Source organism: Rhinatrema bivittatum, chromosome 4 (assembly GCF_901001135.1).
Source record: "Rhinatrema bivittatum chromosome 4, aRhiBiv1.1, whole genome shotgun sequence".
NCBI classification, from domain to species: domain Eukaryota; kingdom Metazoa; phylum Chordata; class Amphibia; order Gymnophiona; family Rhinatrematidae; genus Rhinatrema; species Rhinatrema bivittatum.
In genome coordinates, this window is record NC_042618.1 from 340,470,416 (window position 1) to 340,493,977 (window position 23,562).

Genomic DNA, 23,562 nt, shown 5'->3' on the forward strand with positions numbered 1-23,562 from the left:
AGCCTCCCAGGGGGTTATTGGGGACTATCCCCCCCCCCCAGTGTTGGAGACGGCTGGGGGTTTAGGGCCCTATTGCCATGGTGCAGCACGGCTCGGGGTGACACCAGGGAACCCGGATCACTCACCCCACCGAGACCAGCCCAGGACCCAGGATCTACCGGGCAGGTTTGGGGGAAAAAGAAAATTAAAAGTCTCGCAGTAAAGGAGACTTTGCACCGCCTTCTCCACCTCGGAGCAATTACGCCAGTGCTTCCATCGGAGCAGCGAAAGGGCCGCTACTCCATCTACTTTTTGGTACCAAAAAAAGAGGGAACCTTCAGGCCCATTCTCGATTTAAAGCGGGTCAACAGATATCTTTGGATCTCCCACTTCTACATGGAAACGCTGTGGTCCATCATTGTTTCAGTTCGACAAGGGAAGTTTCTAGCATCCCTAGATCTGATGGAGGTGTATTTACACATCGCCGTCAGGGCCGACCACCAGAAGTTCCTAAGGTTTTCTATCCTGGGGCATCATTATCAGTTTCAAGCTCTGCCTTTCGGCCTTGCTACAGCGCAAGATAATGGTGGCGGTGGCAGCGCAGCTACGCAAGGAAGGATTTTGGTACATTCGTAGTTGGATGATTGGCTGATTCAAGCAAAATTGGAAGCGCTGTGTCACTCAGCGATCCACTGGGTGCTTCAACTATTGCGAGCGCTCGGATGGGTTGTCAACCTTGCCAAGAGTCGTCTAATTCCCTCCCAGTCATTGGAATTTCTGGGGGCTCTATTCAATACGCAACAAGGCAGTGTCTTTCTGACGTCCAAACGAATTGTCAAATTGCAAGGTCAAGTTTGAGTCTTGTTATCCAAGCATCCTCCAAAAGTCTGGGATTACTTGCAGGTCCTGGGCTCAATGAAGTCTATGCTGAAGCTGGTTCCATGGGCCTTTGCGCACATGCATCCTTTACAATCAGCGTTGCTTTCCTGGTGGAATCCGGTTTCTGAACAATTTCAGCTACCCCTGCCTCTGACGGAGTCTGCACGGTCCAGGCTGGATTGGTGGCTACTCTCGGACAACTTAAGTCATGGGGTTCCCTTAGTTGTTCCAAAATGGACGGTGGTCACCACGGATGCGAGTCTTTCCGGTTGGGGAGCAGTTTGTCTAGGGAAGTCCGTGCAGGGCCAATGGTCCCAAGAGGAATCTCAATGGTCCATCAATCGTCTGGAGACGAGGGCAGTGCGGCTGGTGTTGCAAGCCTTCTGTCCGATCCTCAAGGGGAAATCTGTCAGGGTGCTGTCGGACAATGCAACCATGGTGGCTTACATCAATCGACAAGGAGGAACAAAAAGCCAGCCAGTAGCTTTGGAAGCTCGTCAACTAATCAGCTGGGCGGAGCAGAATCTGGTCAGCATAGCGGCATCCAACATAGCAAGGGTCTACAACATTCACGCGGATTTCCTCAGTCGACATTGGCTGGATCCAGGAGAGTGGGAGTTGGCCGACAAAGCATTTCAGCTCATTTGCAACACATGGGGCACACCCTACATGGATCTGATGGTGACGTTCAAGAATGCCAAGGCTCCGCGCTTCTATGCTCGCCGAAGAGACATGGGAGCAGAGGGAGTGGATGCTCTGGTTCTTCCTTGGCCATTGAACGTCATGCTCTATGTATTCCCGCCTTGGCCTCTAATCGGCAAAGTGCTCAGGTGAATAGAATTACACCTTACAGAAGTGATCCTGGTGGCTCTCGAATGGCCACGTCATCCATGGTTTGCGGATCTGGTCAATCTAGCGGTGGTAGGTCCCCTGCGGTTTCCAGATCTCACGGACCTGCTGCATCAGGGGCCTGACTGTTTCGACCAGGCCGATCGCTTCTCTCTAGCGGCATGGCCTTTGAGAGGCAGTGGCTGAAGGGCAAAGGGTATTCGGACGCGGTACTGGCTACACCGTTGAGGTCGCGTAAAGCTTCCACTTCTCTGTCTTATGTCCAAGTTTGGAAGATCTTTGAGTTTTGGTGCATTGAGCGGCATATTGTTCCTACCCGGGCGTCCGTACCCGATATTTTGGGTTTCCTGCAAGCTGGGTTAGATAAGGGCTTATCGTGTAGTTTTTTGTGGGTGCAGGTGGCAGCTCTCGGTTGTTTACGCGGTACCATACAGGGAGTGGCGTTGGCTACGTATCCCGATGTCTCTCGCTTCCTTAGGGGGGGCGAAGCATTTACGCCCACCAATGAGACATCCTTGTCCATCCTGGAACTTTAAACTTATTCCTCACTGCTTTGTGTGCGGCGTCCTTTGAGCTTTTGAAAAGGGCAATGTTGAAGGATCTCGCGTTGAAAGTGGTGTTTTTGGTGGCAATTTCCTCTGCTCGTAGAGTGTCCGAGTTTCAGACATTATCATGCAGGGAGCCCTTATACGGATTTCAGATTCTGGAGTGTCCTTACGAACGGTTCCGTCATGTCTTCCAAAGGTAGTTTCCTCTTCATTTGAATCAATCGGTGGAGCTCCCGTCCTTCTCGGAACTGGACTGGTTGGATTCCCTTTCTAAGGACTTAAGGAAGTTGGATGTTCACCGGGCTTTACTGCATTATTTGGAAATTACCAACTGTTTTCGTGTCTTGGATCATCTCTTTGTGCTCTGGAGTGGCCCAAAACTGGGTAATATGGTGTCGAAGACCACAATAGCCCGATGGCTGAAAGAGGCTATAAATTCTGCATATTTACTACGTGGTAGACACTTACCAGTGGGGCTTCGGGCACATTCTACTCATTTTCAGGCGGCTTCTTGGGCGGAATCTCAACAGGTTTCGCCGCAGGAGATTTGCAGAGCAGCTACATGGAAATCCTTACATACTTTTGCAAGGCATTACAGGCTGGATGTCCAGGCTCCGGATGCGAGCGGATTTGGAGAAGGTGTGCTGAGAGTGGGCCGCTCTGGTACATCCCAGGAGTCTAGACTGATCCGGGTATGTAAGGGAAAAGAAAATTGGTTCTTACCTGATAATTTTCGTTCCTGTTGTACCACGGATCAGTCCAGAGTCCCACCCACGTGGTGCATAGAGGTAATGGAGTGTCCGCTCCTTCAGCATTTGTTCTTTTCTGGTCTGCAGATCAATCTTGTCTACCCTATTTAATGGGTTTGGTTCACAGTTGGGGTTAGTGATCCATTCGAGTTTACGGTTTCTGTATATAGTTAGTTTGGTTTTGAACCATTCTGCTTTGACACTGAGTAATACTGACAGACTGTGGGTGGCACCTTGGAATATAAGGCAGAGTCTGTCAAAACTTTCTCTGTCTCCATCTGCTGGAGGGGGGAGGCAAAACCCAGGAGTCTGGACTGATCCGTGGTGCTACAGGAACAAAAATTATCAGGTAAGAACCAATTTTATTTTATCTACAAGCACAGCACATTTTGTTACTGATCAGAAAGGATCACACATCATTATATCTGTTTTCTACCAAATATAATTAACCTTTATCTTGTCCATGGAGGCCAAAAGTCTAACAGTATAGCTTTGAGTAAGTTTGTTACATACCTTTTATTCTCTTTGTAATCTAAAATAGTAGCTTCTATTTACGCAATCAAATACCTTTTGTCTATTCTGCTCTCTAAACTACATAAGCTAAATTGGACTATATTAAACAGAGAGATACAATAAAACAATTTCCTCACAAGGACAACCAGGGATTGGGGGTAAGGGGCTCTAGGGCCGTGGGGGGAGATGAGGACCATTGGAGGTATCATGGAGAAGAGTTGGGGGGGGGGGGGGAGGCTTGGTATGGAGAATTAGGAGCAGCAGAGCAAAAAGGAGGAAGGTAGAGTGAAAAGGTCCCATTCTCTCTACCCTTCTCCTTACCTTAATGACCCACCATCTTCATCCCTCAATAGTGTTATACTCCCAGTTATCCTTCACCCACCAGTGCTTATTGAGCTCTGATAGGTGAAGAATGGCTTGGGGTTGAGCACTGGAGTAAGATTGGGATGAAGGATTACTGGAATACGTATGAGGAAAAATGTTTTCGCATATACTGTATGTGTTTGTGAGAGAGTGTGTGTTTAGGAGAGTTCACGCCCAGCCCGCTACCACCATTTTCCCTCCTTTCCCCTGACCCAACCCCCCCCCCCCCCCCCCACCTCTACAGTTCCACTTCCTTTGGTAACAACAAAGGAAAATAAACAAAAGTAAAAACAAAAACAAAAAAACCCGCAATAAATAAATAAAGAGCAAAATAGCTGCAAGGAATAAAAGCAATAAATACATTTCCTTGGCCCCTAAAAATTTTAAATGGCATGTTTTCTAAATACTTTTTCTCCCCTGCTAGGGACTACGGCTAGTGCACTTGTGGAAACCTGTTGTAGATAAACATTTACTAGTTATCTCAGAAGCAATGCTAAGATTCTTCCCTGTGCCACATCTTCAGATTCTTTTGTTTCATTTATTCCTTGGAAAGTGTGCAGTGCTTCCAGGGTGGAATAATTGCAGGCATGGCAGAATACCAAAATGTTCATTTAAAAAAAAAAAAAAAAAAATTCTCAAAATCTTCGATGAAACCTAGGAGGTTATTTTCCAACTCGCATTATGGCCTTTTCGCACGCGTGTGAAAAGCACCATAACACATGGTGCGATGCTAATTTGGGAAAGGGGGAGGAGTTTGGGGTGGGTTTCTGTCAAAGTGGGCTGGCTTCGCAATTTGCAAAACCATATCGCACAGTTTTAACACCAGAAATAACTACACCTTTTTCATTGGTGTTAAGCTGTGCGATACGGCCATATCGCACTTTGTGATGAGAGAGAGAGAGAGCGCGCCTAGCTATAAGGCCCTTCTAGTAGTTAGGTATTTATATCTCTATAGGAGGCCCACCTAGTAACTTGAGGTGAGGTTTATGTAGTAGTGTCGGGGTTAGGGGCCACTTTGACCTGCAGAGTGAGACGTACGAACAGAACAGTGCACTCTTGTGAAGATTTGATGTCCTTCGTACCCTCTTCCTATCGCATGCGATAGTTTGATGAATCTAGTCCATAGAACATGCCGGTAGATAAAGACCATACGACCCATCCACATCTGCTCAGCTTTGTAGTCCCATTCCTCTCCCTCCGAGATCCTCTGTGTTTGTCCTATGTGCTCTTGAATTCTGATAATATCCTTGTCTTCATCACCTTCACATGGAAAGATTCTCTGGCAACTGTTTTTTTTGTTTTTTCCTTTCTTGTCCCTGACCTTTGTTTTGCTGTTTTTGCAGGTGAGAAGGATATTTTTATATGTATGCCCACAGGGGCAGGGAAATCCTTATGCTACCAGCTTCCTGCAGTTCTGGCAGTGGGCATCACTATTGTCATTTCACCCCTCATTGCCCTCATCCAGGTAACCTCTTATATTGGAAGTGGGGCTGGGCATCGGGCTGAGGCTCAAGCGTTCTTTTCTCTCATTATTTTGTCTTTTGTTGTGCTCATATCTTTGCATCATTTCCTTAAATTCTACTCATGCAGATTCAGGTAACAGGGAGAGGGAAAATTTGTTTGAACAATCAAGCTAATTTTGTAGAATTTTCTAGGATTTTTTTTGCATTTTTATTCTATTTATTTTAATATTTTTCAGGAAAAAGATGTGCTATTCTTGCTAAAATAAAACAAAAGTTTCAATGATCAGTGCTATTAGTTTATAGATAACATATGCAGCAACATTTTCTGCAAAAGCGTTACCATGTGGAAATTTGGGCAGGAGGACTGTATCACGAGTATAATGAGACTGATCGTTCAGCCCAAAATTCTGTGCAGTAGAGCAATATAGTACATGATAAACATATAGGGGTAGATTTTGAAAGGTTTACGCGCGTAACCCCTGAAAACCTACCCCTGCGCGCGCTGAGCCTATTTTGCATAGGCTTGACGGCGCGCACAAGCCCTGGGACGCGCGTATGGTCCGGGGCGGGGCCAGGGGTGTGGCGGCGGTCCGGGGGGCAGTCCCGAGTGCTCCGGCAACTGGCCGGCGCCCGCAAGTTACGCCTACCTTGGGCATCACTCCTGAAAAAAAGGTTTGGGGGGGGATTTAGTTAGGGCTGGGGGGTGGGTTAGATAGGGGAAGGGAAGGAAAGGTGGTGGGGATCGAAAAAAAAAGTTCCCTCCAAGGCCGCTTCGATTTCAGAGTAGCCTTGGATGGAACGGGGAAAGCCATCGGGTCTCCCCTTGGGCTCGGCGCGCGCAAGGTGCACCGATTCTAAGCGGTCCACATTTGAGTCCCAGACTTAACTGTTCAAAGAGTGGATTTTGAAAATCTTCAGTCATCCCTAACTATATGAGTGACTACAGAAGGGAAAAGTAGGGAGTCATAAGGAATAAGAAATTATGGGTCAATATTCAGCTGCAGGAGTCTGGCTAAATTAGCCAGATAAGCTTTCCAGCTAACTTCTGCCATTTACTCAGTGGTGCATTGGCTGTCCGAATGTTAGTTGAATATATTTTTCTATCCAGCTATCTTTAGCACTGCTCTGACTTAGCCGGATAACACCGAGCATCGGCATTATCCAGCTAAGTTAGCCAGATAACTTTGCTCTGCCTTGGACCTCCCCTGACTTATCCAGCTAAGATTTAGTTGGATAACTGCTTAGCCAAATAACCCGCCGTTTCTCTGCCCCCGACTTATTTCCCAACCTGCTTCCTAGGGTACTTAAGCGTTTAGCATTTTAACTATTCAAATATTCTACTTCTACGATTTCAAAAACAGTGGAGCTTTACTGGTAAAGTTGGCTCTTTTTTGAACAACTTGGGACTGCTTGGAAACCTGCAAAAGCTTTAATGTTTCCTTGTTCAGCAAAGGCAAGCAGATGGATGGAATAGCCCAGCCTCAGTAGAGCCTGTCATTCCTGTCCATTTCTGTTGTAGATGACGTCTGTCATTTTTTAATTGCGTGTTTTTTTTATTGCACAGAGGACTGGGAACTATTTTGCAGCATATAACCTTTGCTGAACCAATACCTTGAGCTTCCACTGCTTTTTTTCTTCTTACAGGACCAAGTGGATCACCTTTTAGCACTGAAGATCAAAGCCTGCTCCCTGAACTCCAAGCTTGCCACCCAAGAGCGCAAGAAAATCCTAGAAGACCTGGAGAGCGAGAAGCCACAGATCAAGCTCCTGTACATCACTCCAGAGATGGCTGCCTCGGTTTCCTTCCAGCCCATCCTCGGCTCCCTGCTGTCCCGAAACCTCCTGTCCTACCTGATTGTAGATGAAGCCCACTGTGTTTCTCAGTGGGGCCATGACTTTCGACCCGATTACTTGCGTTTGGGGTCTCTGCGCTGCCGCGTTCCCCAAGCCCCGTGCATTGCGCTCACTGCTACGGCCACCAAGCAGGTGCAGGATGACATCCTAGTGTCTCTGAAGCTGAAGCAGCCCGTTGCCATGTTTAAGACTCCGTGCTTCAGGTCCAACCTCTTCTACGATGTACAATTGAAAGATCTGTTGAGTGACCCCTATGAAAACCTTAAGGATTTTTGTCTAAAGGCGTTGGGCGAGAAGAAACCCACGGGGGTAGGTTTATGTCTTGAGGGAAAGAGTTACCTTTTGTAACTGTTATGAAATGTACTACTAATGTGTCTGGAAATGGTATCATTCTGACGGTGGTATTTTGACATAACCCCTGCTGTGACTCTTCAGTTCCTGCATTGTCTGCTCATGTTTCAGATAACCAAGCAGAGGAGACCCACTCAGTCTATGTTTAAAGGCAGAAGTAGTAAAGCAGAGGAATTGTAAAAAGCTTTTTTAGCATCTTAATTTTAGTTTATTATACCCCCTTCTAATTATAAAGTTCTCTGTGTCAACCTTTAGCATGTGGCAAGCAGTCTGGTACCATATGGTTGATCATTTTGTACTTAACATAATTTATGCTTGTTTTTATTACAGAGTTACAGTGGTGGCTGTGGCATCATTTACTGCAGGACAAGAGATGCCTGTCAGGAGGTTGCCACTCAGCTGTCCCATAGAGGGATCAAAGCCAAGGCCTACCATGCAGGTATGATGACTATAAAATCTACATCGCATGACAACATCATGCCTTGAAGTGGTACTGCAGAGAGAAAAGTCACTTTGTAACGTGAGACTGCCATCTTGCCTGCATGAGGCTGGGGTATGACATAAGGCTTAAGAATGTAAGCATTGTCAAACTGGGTCTGACCCAAGGTCCATCTAGATCAGTATCCTGTCTGACAGTGGCTGGTTCTTAAAGGAAGTGGATAAAAGGTAGGGGCAAGAGAAGAGATGTCCATTCCCTGTCACATCCTTCCAGACATGATTTAGGGATGCATTGAACCTAGGATGATATCCCTTGACTGTTATGTTAAATAGTCTATGACTGATCAATTTTCCGTTTATTTACCTAGTCATTTTTTTTAAATTCTGTTATACTGTTTGCCTTCACAAAGCATCTGTCTACACCAGGGGTGGCCAACGCCAGTCCTCGAGAGCCACAAACAGGTCAGGTGTTCAGGATATCCACAATGAATATGCAGGAGAGAAAATTGCATGCACTGCCTCCTTCGTATGCAAATCTATCTCCTGCATATTCATTGTGGATATCCTGAAAACCTGGACTGTTTGTGGCTTTCAAGGACCAGAGTTCGCCACCCCTGGTCTACACAGTGTTATTTTCCACACTTTTAAAGTCATGCATGGTCAGGGTCCTGAATATATGATAGATACAATTCAGAAATACGTCCCACGGATGTTTTCTGCATTCAGGGAAAGACCTTCAGTTTTTTATTCTGTCTTTTAGAGAATATAAATTAGCAACAACTAGATTGCAGGTTTTTACTTGTGTGGATCTCTTCTCCTAAGGAGCTGAGATTAGAAGAAAATTATCTTCAGTTTAGATGGCTTTTAAAAACTTATTTAAGAAGGCATTTAACTTTTCTGTATCCTAAAAGTATAAATAATTTTTGGTAAGGGGTCCTCAGACTTGTCTCTCTTTCTGCTCATAACTTTTAATCAGATTTTAAATTTCAGTGATGATGCTTTGTAGGGATGGTTGATGTATTGCAAGGATTGTTTTTATAGTTGTAGCTTTTAACTTTTATGTCTTAATTATTGTGGTTTGAGGACATTTAATGTATATACGGTATATCTTTTTATTTTATATTTTATTTTAAGAGAGAGGGATTCTTTTGTGTAGTATTTATAAGTTATTTTGTATTTTATGGTGTTTTGATTTGCCCTTAATTATGATGTACATTGCTTTGAGCCTTAGGATGGGCAATTAATACATATTAAGAAATAAAAAGACATTTTTTGTACACAGTTACTGTGCAATAGAAATGCTTGAAGACGGGGTATGTAAACATTTTGGCCTGAGTACCACATTGGTGGCTCATGTCTGTCAGGTGCAGAGGTGGGAAGGATCCTAAAGAACTCTAGTTTGAAGAGTGAAAAAGGATATCATTTTCACCAGTCTTCAGGCGTCACTTCCTCTTGTGGGCTGGGGAAAATGATGTTGCTGCCGTGGGTGAGATTCGAGCCCTTCCGCAGGTTAGATGAAGGATGCCCATGGGTCAGAGTTTGGACGTATCTGCTTTAGGACTTGGGGGTGATTACTATTTTTTTTTTTTTTGGGTGCTTGCATCCTTAGATAGTGACATCCTATTGCCCGATGCCAACTTCTGATGAGCCTTTCTGAGTTGTGCTTTTCCAGTTATTTCTTTCACTGGAGGGCCACTTTAAAGTTTGGTATTTTGTGTTTCCAGCTTGAGCACTGGGTTGGAATGGCAGTCTAAAAATTGCAAAATTCAATTTCAAGCTTTCCTTGAATTCCCCTCTGCAAAACCCAGTGGCTTTGTTTATGGATGTCACAACGAAGCTATCGCCTATAGCCTTCTTTCTCACGTTTTTCCAAAATCATGTTACATAAATCGGCCTGCATTTTCAACAGTCAATAAAAGTGATTCTTTTCGGACATTGCCATATCAGTCTGTGCCAATAAGCCACTAAAATGCCACAACAGACCACTAACCACAGAGCCAACTGGCTAGCCTTTCATTCAATATTTATGTAGAATGAGCTGTTAGAAAAAAAAAATTCCCAAAATATTGAATGCTTTTCTTTCTGGTTTCTGCTTTGCTTCCAAGGCAAAGCCTATGATCTTTTGAAATCTTCTTTGTTGCCATTCCCACTATTGTAGGCTGAAGGAAGTATGCTCGCTGTTGCTCTGTTCACCATTAGAAAGCTTTGGTGGCACCACCCTGGTTTATCTTCAGCATGAATATTAAACCTGCCGCAAACCTGTCTGACAACATTTTTAAAAAGAGGTTTTGCAGCCAGAACAAAGGATGCATAATGATCTATCCTCTGTTCTTTTTTTTTTTTGTATCCTTTATTCATGGTGGAAAGGAAGAAAGAAAAAACACTATCTAGCTACATTTCTACTGGGATAACGCATCTCAATAAAATCTTTCACTGATTTGACATTAAATTATGGAGAAAATTTGGTCAACTCTCTAAAATACAGTGTGTCTCTGAACTCATGAGTACTGCAAAACTATGACCTATGCAACGAAACAGAGAATTTATTATTTATTGGAATCTATTGTCAGCGTTTTTTGTTTACTTCTCCCCCCTTAGGTTAGGAGGACCAAGCACTTGTGGGGATTAATAGTATCCATGTTAGATGTGTTCATCATGCAATCCAGATGAAAAAAAGATGGGAGGAGGCAGGATTAGGGGTTTTATTTTACAATATAAATTGTGCTTTCCCTCCTTAAGGGCTAAAGGCAGTAGAGAGAACAACGATCCAGAATGAGTGGATGGAGGAAACAGTCCCTGTTATTGTGGCCACCATCAGTTTTGGGATGGGAGTTGATAAAGCCAATGTAAGGTATGTGACTTGCTTAAAATCTCTCTGGAACTTTTGTCTAGCTTAGACTTTATCCATTGGTGACTTTTTGATGACAGTACAATCTAGTACACGTAACTCTTCCCCCTCGTGTACAAATAAGTTGAGGAGCTGTATCGTCATTTTGTGATCAGTAGTGGAGGAGTAGCCTGGTGGTTAGAGCAGTAGGCCATGAGCCAGAGCAGCCAGAGTTCAAACCCCCCGGTGCTGCTCCTTGTCTCTTCAACCTCCATTACCTCGGGCACAAATCTTAGATTGGGGACAGGGAAATTCCTACAGTACCTGAATGCAATCCGTTTTGAAGTGCCTGAAAGGCAGAATATAAATCAAATAAATACAATAACACCAGGTACAAATTATATCTATCGCTTTTGGAAGAATCTCTGACAACCGTCGTTTAAGTGATGGAAATGGATTGTGGATGCACTTACGGGCTTGATTTTTCAAAAGCATTTGCACACTTAAAACTGGGTTTTACATGTCTAAATGTAACATATTAACTAGCAATTTTCTAAAGCCATTCACCCTCGTTGAGTGCACTTAATGCAGGTAAAAATTATTGGCAATTCAATGGCATATATTGTAGCCATTTTCAAAAATCCACTTGCATGGATAAAATGCATTTATGTACGTAACTCCTTTGAAAATTCAGAATCAGGGCTTAATTTGTGAGAGAATGGCCTGGAACGCAGTTCCTGCGCTTCTTTTCAGGCTCAAAAGGCAGAGCAGCAGGGATGTGAGTGTTCTGCTCCAGCCCCTCCCCTCCAGGCAGCCTACAGGAAGGAGAAAGAGAGGGGCTGAGCCTGGAGAGCACAGGGAAGAGTGCACACACACTCTGGGGCTGATGCAATAAAAAGCACGGAAAGCGGGCGCTGAAAAGTCAGCGCCCGCTTTCTTAACGCGCCATGGCACCCGCAAGGGGGGCACCATGCTATATTCGAATTAGGGGGTCGCGCTAGCAAGGAGGCGCTAGGGTCACTTGCGCGACCTTAGTGCTTCCTTGCTAACGCGACCCCGCCGCGGCTGCCGGTTATGAAGAACGTCGCCGGTAAACTCGATTATGAAAACCACCGGGTTTATTGGTATCTGTCTTCATACCTCGGCGGTCTGCGAGGTTTGGGTTTTTTTTAAGTAGGAAAAAAAAAAGAAGTACAGAAAAGCAGGTTTTTTTTCTGCTTTTCTGTACTTTTTACCTGTGCTCAGCTATTAATGCCTGCTCCATGCCTGCTCCAGGCAGGCGTTAATATCTGAGACGCACACATTTTTTTTTTTGAATGCGGAGTGAATGGGTAATAGCTTCATTCACATGCATTTGCATGTGATGAGCGCTATTGCATTCACTCCGCGTTGGACACTGGTTAAATAGGCGCTAATCCCCCTATTGCATTAGGGGGTGGATTAGCGCCTATTTAACCCACGTCCGAATGTGGGTTATACAGTGTGCTCGGCTGAGCGACCTGTATTGCGTCGGCCCCTCTGCTCCTTAATACAGCCCCTACCCTCTTGTTCCCCCTCCCACACATCTCTTTTATTCAGGGAACAGAAGGGGAAGGGAAGCAAACACTGCAGAGCAAAGAACAGACTCAAAACAAAAAAAAAAGGGTTTGAATGGCAAAATTTAGAAACTTGTGAGCAGTAGTTCCAATTGTCAAGGCTTCAGCCCTGGCTTTGATGAATGGCATTATGACTAACAACTTTCAGGCTTGTACTAATTCATCCCCTTTTTGTGTCCATTACTGAGGGCTTAATTTCTAGCAGAACAATCCAGAACTACATTCTGCCACCTTTTTTTTTTTTTTTTACTGGAATCCAAGAAAGCTGAGTAGAGCCAGCAGTGTATATCAGTTCTGGCTCCTCTGAGGAAACAGAACAGAGCCAATAGTTGCATGGATTGTTTATGGTCCCCCCAGCCTTTAGAGGAAGCATAAAAAACAGATAGTATTGGAGCTGCTTACCCTGAGACAAGGGCAGCCACATGGCTTTAATTTGGGGTATGTGTATTTGTGAGAGAGTTCTCACCTGGCCTCGGACCTACCCCTTTACACAGGTCACATATGATTTGCCGAAGGTGCATCAAGCACACAGTATTCTGTTTCCAACGGTGGCCGACCTGGCAGGATCCCAAGGGGTAAATAGATTCCCAAGCTGCTTATCCCAAGTATAAGCAGTGGATTTCTGCAACTCTACTTTAATGATGTTTTAAGGACCTTTCCTCCAGGAACTTGTCCAAACCTTTTTTAAATGCAGCTACATGAATAGCTTTCACCACATCCTCTGGCAACAAATGCTTAATTATGCATTGTGTAAAAAAATATTTTCTCTTATTAGTTTTAAATGTATTACCTATCAGCTTCATTGTGTGTCCCCTGGTCTTTGTACTTTTCAAAAAAGTAAACAATTGATTAACATTTACTCGTTCCATTACACTCATTATTTTATAGACCTCTAGCACAGGGTTCCCTAACGCCCCGGCCGTTGGGGATTTTTGCCGGTCCGCGGCACCGCCGCCAAGCACCGGCAGGTGTGTAGCGTGCTCCCAGTCTCTCCCGCTGCTCTTTCTTCCCTGTTGCCGTTGCCGCCGGGCTATCAGCACGTTCAAGCCCAGCGGGAACGGCAGCGGTGTTAGAGGAAGCTGTGGCACCCGTGGCTGGCCTTTTCTTCTTCCCGCGCCTGCCCCCCCCCCCCGTGACCCGGAACAGGAAGTGATGCGCGGGAAGGAGAAAGAGCCGTGCCGCGTGGAAAAATAGCGGCAGCAGCAGCATTGGCCCCCGTGTAATCGAAGCAGCCGGTAATTGGGAAAGGAGTCAGCAGCATGAGCCTCCCGCGGCCGATGGGATTCTTCTTTCTTGGCCTGCGGGGACTGCTGCTGCTCCCATTTGTGCTTGGGGGGGAGAGGAAGTGAGTGAGAGAAAGAAAGAGAGAGAAGCAGCCAGCCAGCCAGTGTGTGATTGACTGGTCAGAGAGCTGATGTGTGTGTATGTGAGAGAAAAAGCATGGAAGATGACTGATGTGTGTGTGTGTGTGAGAGAAAAAGCATGGAAGTGAGAAGTCTGGGTATGTGGGAAAGCATGGGCGTAAGAAGCCTGGTGTTGGGGGGGGGGGTGAAAGAAAGCATGGGAGTGAGAAACCTGGGTGAGTGTGCATGCATATGAGAGAGAGACTGGTTGGTAAGGTGACTGGTGTGTGTGAATGTGAGAGAATGTGATTCAGGGAATGAGAAGCATGTGGAGAGTGAGCATGGAAATGAGAGAGACTGGTGTGTGTGTAACAGAGAGAAAGTGATTATGGGAATGAGAAGCCTGTGCATGTGAAGAGAGTGAGCATGGGAGTGAGAAACCTGGGTGTGTGTGAGACACAGCATGGGAGTGAGAAGCCTGTATATCTGAAAGAGAACATGTGAGTGTGTGTGTTTGAGAGAGACAGAGAAAGTGATTATGAGAGTGAGAAGCCCATATATGTAAGTAGAACATGGGAGTGGGAAGCGTGTGTGTGTGTATGGCATGAGAGAAACTATTGATGAAGGTGACTGGTGTGCGTGTGCCAAAGACTGGGAGATGATTGGTGTGTGAGAGATAGAAACTGGTCATGGGGGCATGACTGGTATGGGGTGTGTGTGAGAGACATGGGCACTAAGGAAGAGGACCATAAGTATAGAGCTTAGCTTCTACTGCTGCTTCTGGTGTGTGCCACGGCCTGCAGGGAAGGGGAGTAGGAGAGCTGCTGGAGGAGGTAAGTAAAGGTGGCTTTTTAAGTTTATTTTTCTTGACTGCCATTTTAATTGTGTGATGTCTGCTTTTTTGAAATATTTTATTGGTGTTTGGAGCATGTTTAATAGTTTTTATGAGTTTTTAATTGTTGGATGTTATTCTGTTCATAGCTGTTTTGAAACATTTATTCTGCTTATTAGTATAGTTTTACAATTATTTCTGAGTGGGGATCTATAGCTGCTTGCTAGTTCTGTTTTCCTAATAAGAGGTGTATTGGTTTTTAGGACCTGATTTAATATTTGTAGAGTTGCCTTTTCATAGATAGGGTTGCTCCTGTTTGAGTGTATTCCGTAATACAGGTGTAACTGTGTGCGGATTAGTTTATGTGCATTACTACGGATCCTGGGAGTATGTTAGGTCGGTTCTGTGTCTGTTACCGAGATATTTTACTAGCATGTAAGCGTTTGTATCGGTCTTATTTGTTGTGTTTTCTCAAGAGGACATGCATTGGTGGTAAACTGCTGTCTTTTCATAAGTAGGGCTGTTGAGCCTGGAAGTAGAAGGAGTTTGAGTTGCTGTTAGTGAGATGACACCAGAACCAGAATATATTTTTTGTAGGGTGAGTTGTATGGGGAATGTCATAATTCTGCTTTACATCCATTATTGTGGGTCAGGGGGGTTCCCGTGGTTGCAAACTCTACTTTTACATCTAGCCCCGTGACGATCATGGGTCAGTGTGTCATGCATGTGAGAACCTATGGTGAGTTGAGTCACATTCACATTATAAATGTCATAATTAAATGATAAGTATGCACTAAAATCTAACCCCCTCCATGCCCCTGCCCCACCCCGCCCTGCCGGGCCATGGAAAAATGGTCTTGCTTGAAGCCGGTCCCTGGTGCAAAAAAGGTTGGGGACCACTGCTCTAGCATATTCCCCCTCAGCTCTCTCTTCTCCAAGCTGAAGAGTCCTAACCTCTTTAGCCTTTCTTCATAAGGAAATTGTTCCATCGCCTTTATCATTTTGGTCTCCCTTCTCTGTACCTCTTCTAATTCTGCTATATCTTTTTTGAGATGTGGTGACCAGAACTGCACACAATACTCAAAATGAGGTCATACCTAGGAACGATACAGAGGCATTATGATATTCTCTGTTTTATTCTCCATTTCTTTCCTAATAATCCCTAGTGTTCCTAGCATGTAGCCAGATGGACTCAACCAATGGTTTATGCTCCCCTTCCAGCAAATAGAGACAGAATCAGATTTCAAAGCTGTCATCACCCTAGATATACCCCTGTAATAAACTCAGTCCTTCAGTATTTCTCAGTCTCTAGCAGATGATGGATGTACCTCTCCCTATGGGGATTGCTGTACTTTTTGGAAGGAGAAATTCTACATTTAAATTGGCAAAACAAATTGAGTCCCGCTTTCCTGTGGTGATACCTAAAGGTCCCTCCCCCAGTTGAGAATTCCTGAGGCAATTTCCGAGATCCCTCAGAGGTGTGCCTTGGTCTGGTAGCCGGTTCCTGGCATGGGCTTTGCTGCTTAAGCATCTGAAAGGCAGCGGGTGCAGGAAGCCGAGCGTGGCGGTGACAGCCAAAGCCCTCTTCCCCTGGAGCTGGAGACCGTCTCTGTACTCAGCTGGTAAGCGCTGAACCCAGGGAAGTAAAAATAAAGAAAAGAGAGAAGATTACCTCTCGATTCAGAGACATTTGGAGGGATTTTGGTAAGATTTTCTCTGGTCTCCTAGCTCGGCTTGCTGTATCGATGTTCCTGATCCCGTTGGGGTAAGGGGAAGTGGGCTTCCAAGCAGGTTGAGCGGCCGCCCTCCCCCCAATGATGGGCTAGGCCCCGCTTTAGGCTTGGTCGGCACACCATGTAGTAGGCCGCAGCTGCGCCATCTTGCGCATGTCTTTGTGCGTGCCATATTGCCCTCCATAGAACGTCGGTACGCACAGTGTGTTGGCTCTGTGCATGTGCTTTGTGCATAATGTCACGTGCGTACACATGCGTACAACCCACTAAGCACAGAATACAGGTAAAACCAGGCACAGGTGCTGTGTGTGTGCCTTGCTGCGTCCCGCCTAGGCACCCAAAATCTGTGTGCATAAAAATTTTAAGCCCAAGCTGACAGAATACACAGTTACCACCGCCAGTTGCTCCAGCAGCCAAGAAACGTAAGCACCTTTCTATATGCGCTGCTTGTCATATTAGGGCTTTATAGTCTGACCTGGATTCCAACTTATGTCAGCACTGTGAGGAAGCCCAGGGAGAGTTGGCCTCCCTGGACTTTGCTAAGCTACTTTTCCATGCGGCAGCGATTGACTCGTAGATGTCTGTTGAATCTCTTGAGATCCAGGATAGCGCAAAAGAATCTTCCTTCTTGGTCTTGATGAACTAGAAGGAATAATTTTGGAACTATTTTCCAAGTAAGTTGCTAATTTTCCAAGATTATGGTGGTTGTAGCGGCAGCATTGAGAAAAGAGGGAATCCTGGTGCACCCATACGTGGACAACTGGTTGATCTGGGCCAAGTCCAACAGGTAACCAACAGGGTGACTTCCTTGCTTCAGGAACTCGGTTGGGTCAGGAACTCGGTTGAGTCATAAACCCAGACAAAAGCAGTCTCAAGCCCTCTCAGTCCTTGGAATATCTGGGTGTCCAGTTTGACACTAAGCAGGGCAAGGTCTTCCTTCCGACCATGTGGATAAGGAAGTTGATGAGCACGATATGCCAGACGGTGTGGAGCTATCTCCAAATTCTCATTTTGATGGTGGCAACCCTGGAGGTAGTGCCGTGGGCAAGGCCACACATGCGACCACTTCAACGCTCACTACTGTCATCTTGGAACCCACAATCTCAAGACTATTCCATTTGTCTCCACTTACCAATGAGAGTATGCTCTCGCCTCAAATGGTGACTACAGGAAGCTCATATGAGCAGGGGTAAACCCCCCAGTTCTCTCAGAAATGACTGGTCCTCACAACAGACGCAAGCCCCCGGCACTGGGGAGCTCACTGTCAGGAACTGACAGCCCAGGGATGTTGGACTGAGGAAGAGGCCCCCTGGAATATCAACCGCCTGGAAGCCCGGGCATTCAGATTGGCATGTCTACAATTCATCCACAGACTTCCAGGGTCAAGCAGTCCGTGTATGTCGGACAATGCAACGACAGTAGCCTACATCAACCACCAGCATGGAACCAAAAACCAGCTAGTGTCACATGAGAGAGAGCTCCTTATGGAATGGGCAGAAATACATCTATAGATGATCTCAGTCTCCCACATCGCATGAAAAGACATCAGAGCAGACTTTCTAAACAGAGAGAGTCTGGATCCATGAGAGCAGGCATTGTCTGCCAAAGCCTTTCAGCTGATAGTAGATCGCTGGGGTCTCCCGTCCATTGACCTGCTGGCCGCATCTTCCTACGCGAAGGTTCCCTGATTCTTCAGTCGCAGAAGAGATCAGTGGTCCTTGGGGATTGACTCTCTTGTACAGACCTGGCCAGAAGAAGAGTTGCTATGCGCCTTCTCTCTGTGGCTCCTGCTGGGCAGGGTCATTTGTAGAATCGAGCACCACAGGGGATTAATCCTACTAGTAGCTTTAGATTGGCCTAGGCATCTGTGGTATGCGGATATGCGGAGACTCCTTTTGGAGACCGCCCTGTGTCTCCCACCGCACAGGGACCTGCTACAGCAGGGACTGCCTGGTCCTTCATGAGGATTCAACTCGATTCTGTCTTATGGTCTGGCCCTTGAGAGGGCTTGCCTGATGAAGTGAGGATATTCTGCGGCAGTAATGGCCACCGTACTCTGCGCTTGGAAGTTCTCTACTTCCCTAGCATATGTACGGGTCTAGAGAGTATTTGAGGCCTGGTGTAAGGAACATGAAGTCCCACCTTGGGTGGTCAAAATTCCACTAATTCTGGAATTTTTGCAGGATGTCTTGAATAAAGGTTTGACCCTTAACTCCTTGAAGGTCCAGGTAGCGGCTCTCTCCTGTTTCAGGGGCAAGGTGTAGAGAACCCACTTGTTGGCTCATCCGAAAATGGCCTGTTTTCTGAAAGGGGTGAAGAGCCTCCAGCCACCCCTACGGTGACCGGTTCCCTTGTGGAATCTTAAACTAGTATTAGAATTTTTGGCAGGGCATTGCCGTGTCTGGAACTGTTCCTCTGGATGACTCCAGGAGCGTTACAGTTTCATATCATTCTATCCTTCTTGCCCAAGGTAGTCTTGGAGTTTCATTTGAATCAGTCCATTTCATTGCCATCCCTAAATAAGCACAAGGACGCGGAAGAATACCACCTCCTCCTCCATTTGAATGTCAGTAGACTTTTGGTGTGGTATCTGGAAGTTTCAGAACCAGTCCGAAAGACGGACCGCCTGTTTGTCCTTCATGGTGGAAGGAAGCGGGGCGAACCAGCTTCACAGGCTACCATAACTCGCTGGATTAAGGAGGTGGTCACGGGAGCCTCTGTGGAGGCAGGAAAGCCACTACCTTGTCAGGTTAAAGCTCGTTCCACTAGGGCTCAGGTGGTCTCATTGGCAGAAGCTAGACTTCTGTCTCCCATCGATATCTGCTGAGCAGAGACCTGTACCTCCTTGCACACATTCTCCAGGTTCTATCACCTGGACATACAGGCCCAAGAGGATTCAGCCTTTGCAAGGGTGGTGTTAACCAGACTGCGGGCATCCCATTGGTCCTGAGTTAATCTTGCACCTGGCTTATGTAGTCAGTCTACAACAGCAGGAGGACTCTGTCACAGAGCCACCCACTGCAAAACTTCCAAGGGCCTCTACAGTGCAAGCACCCAAAATCCCTGATACCTAAGGGACTAATTGGGTTGGAACAGTGCAAGCAGACACGATTCCCTCAGATCCCGCACCACAGCAGCTTCCAGATCCCGATCCTGACCCGGATACACTGCTCCTTAGCCCGCCAGTCGACGGAGTTGACCCGCGGGTATTTCGCCTCTTCCAAAGGGAAGAGCTGGATCCGCTGATACCTTTGTTTTAGCTGAGCTGGGCATAGATATCCCTCCCGAGGACCCTGCGACCATTCCTGGGGCTAGCAATATGGACCCAGTCTTGGCGGGTCTTCATGCGCCCGCGCGCACGTTTCAGTTTCCGCCAGTGTTGATGCAGCTTCTTCTCCGGGAGTGGAAATCCTCAGAAGCCGGTTTAAAAGTGGGCAGAGCTATGGATAAGCTCTATCCCCTACCTGAACAGTGTCTCGAACTCCTTAAAATTCCTAAGGTAGATGCTTCAGTCTCTGCGGTCACCAAAAGAACCACTATTCCAGTAGTGAGGGCAACAGCTCTAAAAGATCTTCAGGACCGTAAACTTGAGGTCCATCTCAAAAAGATTTTTGAGGTTTTGGTGCCAGGCGTTCGAGCGTCAGTCTGTAGCAGTCTCATGCAGCAGGCTAGTCTTAGGTGGTACTAGCAAATGCTCAGCACCCAGGACTTCCCGTCTGCAGAGGCAGAACAGGCGGAACATCTGGAAGCTGCGGTCGCTTATGGGGCAGATGCCCTGTACAATCTCCTCAGAGTTCTGCCAGATCCATGGTATCGGCAGTCTCGGCCAGGCGCTTACTCTGGTTGCGCAATTGGGCGGCGGATTCCTCCTCCAAGTCTCAGTTGGGCACTCTACCTTTTAAGGGTAAATTCCTGTTTGGTGACAATGTGGAGTAGCTTATCAAATCTTTGGGGGGAAAACAAGGTTCATAAGCTGCCCGAGGATAGACCCAAGCCTTCCAGGTCTTTCTTTCCTTCACGGTCTTGTTTTCGGGGTCAGCGCAAATACAATAGATCGCGCGCTGCGCTACAATGAAACCCCTCCATGAGATCTCAGGGATGGTCTCGTTCCTTTTGCGGACATCGGCCCTTCCGAGATTCCAATCCTCAAAACCCTGCTACAAAACCCCCCCAATGAGATGCAGCCGACCCATTCCTCCACGCTCAATATAGGAGGTTGGCTGTCCCTATACTATGAGGAATGGGTCAAGATTACTTCAGATCGGTGGGTCCTTCAGGTAATAGAACAAGGCTATGATTTAGAATTTGCTCGTCCTCTCCCGGACTGGTATTTAATTTCTCCTTGTGGTCCCCAGAAACGAGAGGTGGTGCATCAAAAACTCGACAGGTTACTCCACCTCTGAGCCATTATCCCTGTTCCCCCAGGGGAGCGGGGGTCAGGCCAGTATTCCATTTACTTCGTCGTTCCGAAGAAGGAAGAATTGTTTTGTCCAATCTTGGACCTCAAGGCAGTCAACAAAGTTCTCAAGGTCCCTCATTTCCGGATGGAAACCCTACACTCTTTCATAGCAGCAGTTCGCAACGGCGAGTTCTTAGCCTCTCTAGATCTCATGGAGGCATATCTCCATATTCCGATCTGCCTGGAACACCAGAAGTATCTGCGGTTCAAGATTCTGGTGCAACACTACAAGTTCCGAGCACTCCCATTTGGCCTAGCTACAGCTCCTCACATGTTCATCAAAGTAATGGTAGTGGTGGCGGCATCACTATAACAGGAGGGAGTCCTCATCCATCCTTATCTGGACGATTGGCTCATTCGAGCGAAGTCCGAGAAACTGCGAGATTGCAGTCAGTAAAGTGGTGTCACTCCTCAGCTCCCTTGGTTGGGTGGTCAATTTACCCAAGAGCAATCTCACACCGTCTCAAGTCCTGGATTTCTTAGGAGCACACTTCGACATCTGTCGGGGGAAAGTTTTTCTCCGCGAGGACCGAGCACTCAAGCTCATGGACCAGGTTCGGCACATCTTGCCCATTCGGATCCCTACAGCCTGGGACTATATTCAGGTGCTGGGCTCTATGGCTTCAACGATAGACTTGGTTCCGTGGGCGTTCGCACATATGCGTCCTTTACAGCAGGCCTTGTTGTACAGGTGGAAGCCAGTCTCGGAGGATTTTTCAGGCCCCTTTGCCCCTTTCGGATTCGACCATCACCAGTCTCTAGTGGTGGTTACAGCTCCACCACCTACTTCGAGGGGTGGACTTGGAAACTCTACAGTGGACAGTCGTCACTACGGACACCAGTCTCACCGGCTGGGGAGCGGTCTGTCAAACCCAATTGGCTCAAGGCCAGTAGTCTTCAGACCAATCTCTGTGGCATATCAATCGTTTGGACCTAGAAAACAAGAAGGTAGGCGATCTAAAAAAAAAAAAAAGCCATTAGGAAAACACAAAAGGATTAGATGCCCAAGTCTTTTTCAGTCTTTATTGCAGTGGAGACGTGTTTAAAAATTTTTTTTGCCCGACTCAGGCCGAGTTTCGCTGTCCGTGTAACGGCTGCCTCAGGGGCTAAGAATGAATCACAAAAAATATACAATAAATAATAGAACACAATTTAAAAAGTATATAACTAATGGAAAATTCATAAAATGGTGACATTTAGATAACATCTGTTACATAGGTATTTCTAAATGTTACATGAACCAATATATGCAAAAGATAGGGTCATATTATATAAAATATCATGTTAAGATGATATGAATTCTGTAACGTGTTACTAAACTATTTCTTTTTATTTGAATTTATATTAATAATTTTACCTTAGACTCTCATTGAAACCTGGGACCATTAATGAAGCATCAAGCTTAGAAATCAATCTCATTTAAAACAATCCGTGATGGGAGCAACTCTGTATGGGAATACTAATGCACATAAATTAATTAATGATGATCTTTTAGTCTACATAACATTTGAATAATGTAGAAAGAGTTGAACACCAACCTTCAATGCTCTAAAAAAGTCACAATCTCATGGGCTCTATTCAAATGACAGTGCCTGTATTTTACAAATCAGTTTTCGAGATATATATGAAACATCTTTACTTTAGGTTGTGTGCAAATTCTACTAATGAGTCGGGCAAAAAAATTTTTAAACACATCTCCACTGCAATAAAGATTGAAAAAGACTTGGGCATCTAATCCTTTTGTGTTTTCATATCAATCGTTTGGAAACTTGAGCGGTGCGTTTAGCATTGAAAAGGTTTCTTCCCTTAATCCGACAGAAGGCTGTCCGGGTATTGTCCGACAATACCACCACAGTAGCGTACATCAGTCGCCAAGGCGGAACCAAGAGTTGTCAGGTGGCCCTGGAAGAAGCAAATTGTTGACCTGGGCGGAACGTCATCTGACTCGATTGGCAGCCTCGCACATTGCAGGCGAGAAGAATGTAAAATCAGATTTCTTAAGTCATCAGCGTTTGGACCCCGGAGAGTGGGAGTTGTCCGAAGCGATGACACTACTCATAGGATGTTGGGGCACTCCTCGCCTAGATCTAATGGCCACTCAGAGGAATGCAAAAGCTGCCCGGTTCTTCAATCGCAGGAGAGAACACTGCTCAGAAGGAGTAGACGCCTTAGTGCGACCCTGGCCCACTGATATTCTCCTTTACGTGTTCCCACCTTGGCCCCTGCAGACGTGTTCCTGGCAATGATGATGGTGAGACCCGAGGTCTGTGGTGCAGGATTCTCTGGACAAGTAGGCCCTCGAGGACCGAGTACCCGATAGTACAGACGATCCTGAAATAGAGAGAAAACCCCCGAGAAGCGGTTGTGTTAGTAGAAACCCCGAAGGGTAGTTAGAAGCGAGAAGCCCCCGAGGAGCAGGTACCTAGAGCTTCGTTAGGAACGAGATCCCCCGGAGGGTAGCGAGGCGTCTAAGCATGCAGCTTAGAGTGGTCAGAATAGCTAAACCGAAGTCCTTGCTAACTCGATTGAGGTAGCGTGGTAGACTCTACTACGCTACCCGGAGATATTGATGTCATGTGGTGGGGACGCCCCCGAGGTTCCCGCCATGACGTGAACTTAAGTGTAAGCAACATGCGTGAGCGCGTGCCCTAGGAGGCCATGGGAAGGAGCATGGTGGACTTGGGACGCCCATGCTGAGTTGGAGATGTCTAGGGTTTCGGCACTCAGCACCGGGGGCAGCCAGCTTGCCCAAGGAAGAGGAAAAGGGTAGAAAAGAGGTAAGGCAGA

At 46.3% G+C, this 23,562-nt stretch overlaps 1 protein-coding gene across 9 annotated transcripts in view; it reads left to right on the forward strand.

Moving 5' to 3' along the window:
- The window catches only part of RECQL5 (RecQ like helicase 5), a 129,894-nt gene that overhangs the window by 23,400 nt on the left and 82,932 nt on the right, over nt 1-23,562 (forward strand). For 8 of the 9 annotated variants that reach the window (XM_029600509.1, XM_029600506.1, XM_029600508.1 and 5 more), the window contains 4 exons: nt 5,224-5,345; nt 6,988-7,506; nt 7,879-7,987; nt 10,726-10,837. In XM_029600509.1, coding sequence (XP_029456369.1) covers nt 5,224-5,345; nt 6,988-7,506; nt 7,879-7,987; nt 10,726-10,837 — 862 coding nt within the window. The remainder of the gene's footprint in view (nt 1-5,223; nt 5,346-6,987; nt 7,507-7,878; nt 7,988-10,725; nt 10,838-23,562) is intronic. The other variant, XM_029600511.1, reaches the window with a different exon arrangement.